Genomic DNA, 8,320 nt, shown 5'->3' with positions numbered 1-8,320 from the left:
GCGAAAAAGAAATCAAAAGAACTGAGAGAGTAAATATAGTACAGGGGGGGGGGATTGACGGGCGTGCTTTCCTGGTTTGTTATTATTCTCTTTTTATTCAAATCACACGAAAAGGCGTACGTTACCCTAATTAGGTGTCGATGGCCCTGGCTGGTTCGACAAGATCCCCAGAGCACCAACGCGCATGAACTGCGGCAATGCGCCTAACAAATGCGCATAATGTGTGAAGCATTTTGGGTGCGGGTGCACCGCGCGCACCGCTCGTTGGCATCGCACCTTGCGCGAATGCTGATGGACTCGACCCCGCTCGACCTAACAATATTCTCGTTCGGAACCGTAAGTGAGAGGGAGTAAGTGAATGGGCGCGCGTGTGAGAGCGAGTGAATGAGCGAGCGAGCGAGCGCGTCGCCGATGCGGTGGCGCATGTCATGGCACCGCGGTGAGCGCGCGGCCGGCTCTGCTCGGCGCGGCCCCGCGGGCGTGTTTGCGGAGGGTGTTTGCTGACCACGCACAACGCGGACGACGGCCGCCCGGCGCGGCTCGACCTTCACCTCTTTCGGGGTGCGCGGCCGGCGTGCGGCGGCGCCCCGCGGCCCTGGGCGAGCCCGTGGGCGTGGCCCTGGGCGAGGGGAGTGGTGCTCTATGTTCGAGCGGTCCCCGCGCACGAGGATCTGCATCCGACCCCCTGGGGGCATTCTTTTAATCGGAGCAACAACAGCGCGAACGTCATCTCGGCAACCGTAAGCCGCGAGGGCGCCGTGCCGGCCCGGCTGGAGGGGTAGGAGGGTGGGGGGTGGCGCGGGGCCGCGAGGGGGGCTGGCGCGCCCCATGTCTCAACCCAAATCCGGGATAAAGGTCGTGCCGAGGTGCCTGGCATCGGCTCGGCATCGCGTTGTTGCCTATCGCTTCCGCTAACGTCAATAATCTGTGCTGGACCCTACGCACCTGCTACGCACCTACCCCAAGAAAATGTGCCCTTTTAATCAACAGAATTCCTTTGACCATGTCGAAAGATTTTCGTGACTTCTTTTTGTGCTCAAAGTCACAAGGACAATCATATCGTTCGATCAAAGAATCCGCAACGTTATTACAAACATAATTTCGATAATCCAAAATTGCTTTGGACGTGGTTCGAGGTAATAACGTTGATCCAAAGAACACATTCTCTGGCCCTGGGCCTGGGTGTAGGCGTAGGCCTGGGCCCTGGCTGGGGACCCTCCCCCCTCCCCTGTTCTGCTTGGACCCCACTGCCGGTGCCGGTACCCCCGGCGGGACCGATGCCCCACTGCGGGTCGCGCCGGGCAGCGCGAGGCGAGCCTCCTAACCACACAGTTGTTCTGCTGCAGGGCTGCCAGCAGCGCCGCGACACTCGCCGCCAACACCACCACCATGCCGCCCCTCGAAGGCTTCGACAGCAAGGCAGGCTCCTCCACGGCCGCCAAGGTGCCGGAGATCAACAACAATGAGCTCATTGTGGACAAGAAGTCCATCGCCGAGGAGGATGTCGTCGAGGACCTCGGGCAGCGCGTCGTGGAGAAGCCCATCAAGGAGGGTGACGTGATCGAACAGGAGGCGCAGAACCGCGTGAAACGTGGGCGCCAGTTCGTGTGGCACAACATCATCCTCATCACTCTCTTCCACGGCATCGCCATCTGGTCAACGGCCTCCTACATTCAACATCTCTCATGGAAGACGTTCTGGTTTAGTGAGTTCTCGTGCTCGGTTTGAGTATTTAATGTTTTTGTCCTGTCGCGGTGAGCTCTCGCATCAGGGTTGTTCTCACTTCCCGCGTCTCTTTCGCAGGCGTGTTCCTCGGAGGGCTCGGAGGGCTCGGCGTGACGGCGGGCTGTCACCGCCTGTGGTCGCACCGCTCCTACAAGGCCAGGATGCCGCTGCGCGTCGCGCTCGCCCTCTGCTTCTCCATTGCCGGCCAGAACACCATCCTGGAGTGGGTGCGCGACCACCGCGTCCACCACAAGTTTACCGAGACGGATGCCGACCCCCACAACGTGAAGCGCGGCTTCTTCTTCGCGCACGTCGGCTGGCTGATGCAGAGGAAGCACCCTGAAGTGCTGCGTCAGGGCCGCAAGGTGGACATGAGCGATGTGAAGGCTGACCCTGTCGTCCAGTGGCATGAGCGGTGAGTGGCCTCAGGGCGCAACAATTTCTACATAGAAACCGACATGTCAAAAATAAAATTGACACTGCGGCGCAGCTAATATCTGACCCCTGGCACTGTTTCCTTCTTTCGTTTCCAGATACTTCATCCCTCTGAAGATCCTCCTGTGCTTCATCATGCCGACGGTCATCCCTGTATACTGCTGGGGCGAACAGTGGCACTTTTCATTCTACGCTACGGCTGTCGTCCGCTACGTTTGTCTGCTCAACTTCACGTGGCTCGTGAACAGCGCCGCGCACATGTTCGGCACCCATACCTACGACAAGTGAGTTGAAAAACGGCGGCTTCGGCCGTTAGACTGGCAGTCGCCTCGACCAGTCGCACGCACCGCCCCTCGAGGTTCTCGTGCAGCCCGAGTCTTACAGGCGAAAAGATCCAGCAGTACTTGGCCGAATGAATCTGAAAACGCGTGAAAACGGGGTACTTTTCTAGACGATTTCCCTTCTTGGCAGCGGGTTACGGGTTACGAACCCTGTTTCAAATTCAGAATCCCATATCAAAAATCGACATACATCTTTTCATATTACAACCATCACAGTTTCTTGACTTGGTCTCCATACAATTGACTCTGCGGAGGTAAAAATATTTCAACGCAGCAACCGTGTTTTCATAAAATACCCACATTTTATTCCTGGTGCAAATTATTTGCACAGAACCAAAAATGTTGTTTCCGCGACTAACACCTTGCTAGGACAGCGAAAAAAATTGGTTCTTTTGGTAACTTATTCGCTCTTGGAACAAACAAGTTGTTAAAACCTATACCAGGTGGCTGATTCACGCCGCGCACTTCTGTAGTTATGCTGTACCGCAGACACGAGTGCGAGCGGGTTTCCTACTCACTCGGCTCGTAAGGCGCCGTGGACAGGGGCGATAGGCAAGCCCGCCCGCACACGTGCATGCGGTACAGTATACCTACAGAAGTGCACGGCGTGAATCAGCCACCTTGTATTATAAAAACACGTTCGTTGCTGTAATGAAATCTTTTTTCCCGTGCGGTTTTCGAATGATTAATACCACAATTAATTCTCGCTCTTCTGCTCAGGCGCATCAACCCGACCGAGAACCATATCGTCTCCTTCCTGGCCATGGGCGAGGGCTGGCACAACTACCACCACGTGTTCCCCTGGGACTACAAGACGTCCGAGTACAGCTATTACTTCAACTTCACCACAATCATAATCGATTTATGTGCCAAGCTCGGCTTGGCGTACGACATGAAGACAGCCACCCCAGACATGGTTCGCAAGGTGGCGATGAAGCACGGCGATGGCACTCACCCCGTACACCGAAATGACAACGACCACCACCACCCCGAGGAGATCACGTTCGAAGAGTACATCCGAGTCATGAAGGAGGACGACGAGTACACAGGTGTGACCGAGCTTCACAACGAAAATGACGTCACTAGGAAGAGCAAGTAGCGCTCCACCAAGTTCCAAAACACAGCGAAATAGTTACAATGGTGTTAAAGTGACAAAATGTGAACCAATTTTTCAAATTTGCCTATTATTTTAATTTGTCACTATGGAGCCTGCATGATGGTTTTGTGCCACTTCTAAGGCTCGCCGCAGGCACAGAGGTGGCGCAGACATGGTGACCCGTAGGGTAGGAGGCGAGGACCTTTACGATGAGACTGGATGGATACCCTTGTAAAGGTGTTAGCTTCCGGCTCGTGGTTGCGGCCTGTTTTGGACAAACAATGGGGCCTTTTTCGTCCCCCCTACACACTAATCCGCAGTTTTGCTTTGTATTTTCGATTCAGCACAACCAGGCGGGTGCACCTGTGTCTTGTTATGATTTATTCGGTTGTAGATTAGAAAGGTCGACTGCCCCTCTTAGGGCGAGCAGTGCGCGCTTATAGAGCCGAGGGGTGCTGGAAAAGGGGGGAAGGTGGCTGCTTTTTAAAGCACGCCTGTCTGTTTCGGACTGGGGTCAAGCGCACCGTGAGACACAAACATAATTTTATACATTGATGTGATAATTAATATTGTACGGGAGGATTTATTTGACGCGTTGGCTACGGCGTAGCCACTTTCGCCGCTTTCGGAATAGGGAATGTGAAACTACGCCGCAGACAGCGCGATAAAAGAATCACCAAAATGCTACTTCCAGTTTGCTAGCACTAGCACGCTTTGTACAAGTAGGTAGAAGTTGAACGATGCTCATGTTAAGTATACTTACTATTGTAGTGAACTTATTCATATTATTCTAATAAACGAATGTAAGTGTTGTTGTTTTTATAAGAAACTTATTGTATATTTTCAAAACGAAACAAAGATTTATAATTAAAACGTCTAAAAAAATATGAGAAACTGAAGTTTGAGAGCATTTTTATTACCAACCCCGCCCGCCCGACTCCATTCTGTAGAGGGCGGTGAGCACCGAGGCGATCGGGAGCAACAGCGCGCCGACCAGCCCCGCCGCGCCCGAGGGCTCGGCGTCCTCCGTGTAGGTCCAGTCGCCGCAGCGGGGGAAGGAGCGTGGCACGGCGGGCATCTCGCTCTCGTCCCCGATCTGCAGCACGAGCCCCATGCCCAGGTGGATGTGGTTGCTCACGTGGCAGTGGAAGAACCAGAAGCCTGCGATAACAAAAGGTGCCACTCCACACGGTCACGGCGCGCGGATGGTGCGCGGGTCGTGCGTGGCCGCCGCTGGGGCAGCCGCCGCTGGGGCAGCCGCCGCCCCGCGCCACCCGCTGACCACCGCTAAGCGGATGAATAGATTACAGCCGGACAGGCGAGCGGCGCCAGCGCGATGAGAAAGCAGAAGGCACCAGTCGGCGCGGCCGCGGGGGGGAGTGGATCGTACCGGGGTTGTTGGCGCGGAATCGGATGACGGCGTAGCCTTGGCTGGGGACGGTGACGGTGTCCTTGAGCGGCGCCGAGTCCGACAGCCTCTTCTTCATCCCGCCGTTCTCGTTGAGAGCACGCACCAGCTCCATGGACACGTTCCTCCCGAGAGTGCCCTCCGCCACGACGTGGAAGTTGGTGCCGTGGATGTGGTAGGGGTGGTCCTGCTCACGGTCAGTCGCTGCTGACGGAGCAATTCCTCTTATTACCCTGAACTGAACGCCGGCTGTGCCCTGTGGCTGACACGGCTGACTGCTTACATTGGTCCACGAGGACGATCTCCACGAGCGCGCCGAGCGGGATGCGTTCCGTGAGCGCGCAGCTGCAGTACGAGCCGAGGCAGTGCTTATGGGCGTCGGCGAACGTGCACATGGACTCGCTGGGGGACTTCTGGTAGCGCTGCAGGATCATCGGCACGGCCGGGTACTCGAACGTCACCCGGTTATTCTGTGGGTACGGACCCGGGGCGGGGAGTTCGTCTGGAACAAGGAGACGGAGTCAATCTTCGCCTCGATGTGCGGAGAGCATTCGACCTGACCTGACGTACCGTACAGGTGGAAGGACAGCTCGAGGTACAGGGTGTGGTCCGGGCTCCGCGCGATGTCACCGTGCGTGGAGTTGTCGATGTTCTCCAAGTCCGTGACGCGGACCAACGGGTTATCGGAGTAGTCCGCCACCACGACTTGCATGGGGTTTAGCAGCTGTGTGACAGGGGAGCTCAGCACTAGCACCAGCACCATTCAGGGTGGCCCGTCATTTCTTCGTCAGTTCGTCAGTTCTTTCGGTTTATACTGTACCAGATGCAGGCGTGCGGGCGGGATTGCCTATCTTCGCTCACCGAGGTGCCTTTCGGCACGAGTATGCAACCCCCGTCCTCACGCCTGCATCTGGTACAGTATAAGCAGAAGACAGAACGGCGCTGACGGGCAGGCCACCCTGTAGACAGGGCCACCATGGGCCACAAAGGCTAACAAGGGAACCTTTTCAGGTGTAAATCTCCGATTTCGTTGGTACTCCGAAAATTTAAAGGTTATCATAATAGAAGTCGGATGGCACTTGAAATTTTTCCTAAACTTAACATTTACCAGGGGTTTACTTAAGCCTGACACTGTTTTTTGCTCCAAATATCCCTCTACCGCTTTAACGGTTCAAAGTAGAGCAAAACGGACAAAATTTTGGCCCAAAGGGCGCTACTTTGACGAGTTACCCCTTAGAACACCGCTCTACATTTTTCAAAAAATATTTTTTTCTAACACCTCACTCCTACCTTTTATAGGGGAAAACTGAATGTCAGGTTTAGGAAAAGTTTCAAGTGCCATCCGATTTCTACATAAATAACCTTCAAATTTTCCAAGTTTCAACGAAATCGGAGATTTACACCTGAAAAGGTTCCCTTGTAAGCCGAGGCCTGAGCATTACCTGACCCTGACGCGCGCTCGTGTGGTACTCCGGCCTGGCCGCGGAGGGGAGCGCGACGTTGCTGCCCTCGTACGTGAGCACGGCTTGCTGGAAGACGCGCGCCTTGGTCTCGCCGCAGTCCCCGAGCGCGCGCATGCGGATCCAGTACTTGTCGACGGGCTGGTCCGCGCGAAGCACCACGTCCCAGCGCTCGCCCGCGTTAAGCATCACGCTCTCCACTGCAACGCAAGAAGATCGTTAGCGCCGACTGCGCGGCCATACCAAAGAGGGTGGGGACAGAGGAGGGTCACCTTCCACCGGCTTGAAGTTTGCTCCGTCGGATGCGACGGCGAGCAGCTTGTGGCCATCGATGGAGACCTGCACCGGGCAGTACACGACGCTATTGTACAGGAACCGGAGCCGATAACGCTTGCCCTGCAGGAAAATAAAGGGGGGGGGGGAGATGAGCGTGAGGATGACATTGGGACTGCTGTGGTCGAGTCAGTCTGGCGGAGCCTGGGGCCTCGTACCGGCTGCACGCGGATCTCCTCGCAGGGGGCGTCTCTGCCCGCGATGGACGCCATGACCCCCTTGCCGTTGACGAGGATGCCGGCCCCGGACACGCTCTGGTTGCGGAACAGCCTCATCGGCAGGTAGTCGTAGGCGAGGAACGGGTACCAGTGCCACAGGGCGAGCGTGTGCTCGGGGAGGTCCTCGTCGTAGAGCGCGGCGTGCGGCTCGGCGGGCCGGCGCACCACCAGCGGCCCGAACAGCCCGTCCGCCTCCAGGAGCCCGACGTGCGCGTGCCACATGTGCGTCCCGGCCGGGTACGCGGTGAACGAGTACTCGAACACGTTGTTGGGCTGGATGGGGCACTGCGAGACGTACGGCACGCCGTCCATGTGCGGCGAGCCCCGCATCCACACGCCGTGCCAGTGCAGCGTCACGCCCTCGTTGGCGAAGTCGTTGAGCACCCGCACCTTGAGCCGGTCGCCCTCGCAGACCTGTGGGTGGATGCAGAGGAAGGTCAGAAAGTCACGGAGAAAGTCGACGGTTCGGGTTTGTTTCATCTCTCAGAAAAGTACAATCCGGAGGCACCTCACTCACATTAGCTGAAGACCCTAAATCATGACTGTAACTTAAGCGAGTAAAATACGCTCGTGGATATTCTCGGGATCTTCGCCAACCTGCTCTCCTGAGAGCAAAATACTGAAGTAATCATAGTAAAGGGATTTGAAGGTACGAATACTATAGTTCTAATTTCCGCAATGAACGACAATTTAAATAATAAGCTGAATAATTTAATTGCAAAAATCTGCTCCCCTCCAGGACGGATCCGGCCGGACCGAAAACCTTGGACCAAAACGTGCCTCGTGGTTAGTCAAGTCAGGTCAAGAGAACACACGATGAACGACACCCTTACCCCTGTCCCCCTCTCCGGGACCGGCATGCGCGCCTGCCCGTCATCCGCCCGGTGCGCCCAGGCCTCGCATCACGCGCGCACTCCAGGATCTGGAGGACGTAGCCCCCGGGAGGTAGTCACCCGCTGCGCACAGCTGTGTGACGCTCGGGGATGTTGCCTACGCTGCAGGCGCGCTGTGTGGTCCGTAGCCCTCGGCTCCCGCGACGCACAGGTGTGCGACGTCCGGGTATGTTGCCCGCGCAGCAGACGTACGGGGCGGACGGTCCGTAAACCCTGGTATGTGCTCAACGGGTAGAGCGTGAGAGGGTACGTTCGAAAACAAGGTGTGTGCTATGGTGTGTTTGCTACAAACTATGGTTTCATTTTGAGACGTAAACGGAGAGGATGCTAGAGTGCGTCCTGGCCGGTCGCAGTAAGAATAGTACATTTAGTTTTTTGAACACCGCAAAACTATACACAAATGTAAATATT

At 56.2% G+C, this 8,320-nt stretch overlaps 2 protein-coding genes across 3 annotated transcripts in view; one reads left to right on the top strand and one right to left on the bottom strand.

Annotated features, from left to right (window-relative positions):
* LOC113215144 (delta(9)-fatty-acid desaturase fat-6-like) overlaps positions 1-4,496 on the top strand; it is a 15,104-nt gene extending 10,608 nt beyond the window's left edge. Inside the window, exons 2-5 of the mRNA XM_026434730.2 lie at positions 1,347-1,705; positions 1,804-2,140; positions 2,259-2,444; positions 3,222-4,496. Of these exons, the coding sequence (XP_026290515.1) occupies positions 1,390-1,705; positions 1,804-2,140; positions 2,259-2,444; positions 3,222-3,600 (1,218 nt within the window). The 5' untranslated portion in view covers positions 1,347-1,389 and the 3' untranslated portion in view covers positions 3,601-4,496. The remainder of the gene's footprint in view (positions 1-1,346; positions 1,706-1,803; positions 2,141-2,258; positions 2,445-3,221) is intronic.
* Positions 4,493-8,320, bottom strand: part of LOC113215143 (uncharacterized) — an 18,022-nt gene continuing 14,194 nt past the window's right edge. Inside the window, exons 4-10 of one of the 2 annotated variants that reach the window (XM_026434728.2) lie at positions 6,957-7,430; positions 6,738-6,861; positions 6,448-6,665; positions 5,576-5,729; positions 5,289-5,507; positions 4,988-5,212; positions 4,493-4,758 (exon numbers count right to left, since the gene is read on the bottom strand). In XM_026434728.2, the coding sequence (XP_026290513.1) occupies positions 4,514-4,758; positions 4,988-5,212; positions 5,289-5,507; positions 5,576-5,729; positions 6,448-6,665; positions 6,738-6,861; positions 6,957-7,430 (1,659 nt within the window). In that variant the 3' untranslated portion in view covers positions 4,493-4,513. The remainder of the gene's footprint in view (positions 4,759-4,987; positions 5,213-5,288; positions 5,508-5,575; positions 5,730-6,447; positions 6,666-6,737; positions 6,862-6,956; positions 7,431-8,320) is intronic. The other variant, XM_026434729.2, reaches the window with a different exon arrangement.

The sequence above is a fragment of the Frankliniella occidentalis genome, unplaced genomic scaffold, assembly GCF_000697945.3.
Source record: "Frankliniella occidentalis isolate FOCC.00 unplaced genomic scaffold, Focc_3.1 Scaffold40, whole genome shotgun sequence".
NCBI lineage: Eukaryota > Metazoa > Arthropoda > Insecta > Thysanoptera > Thripidae > Frankliniella > Frankliniella occidentalis.
This window is presented reverse-complemented; position numbering and strand designations above follow the sequence as displayed.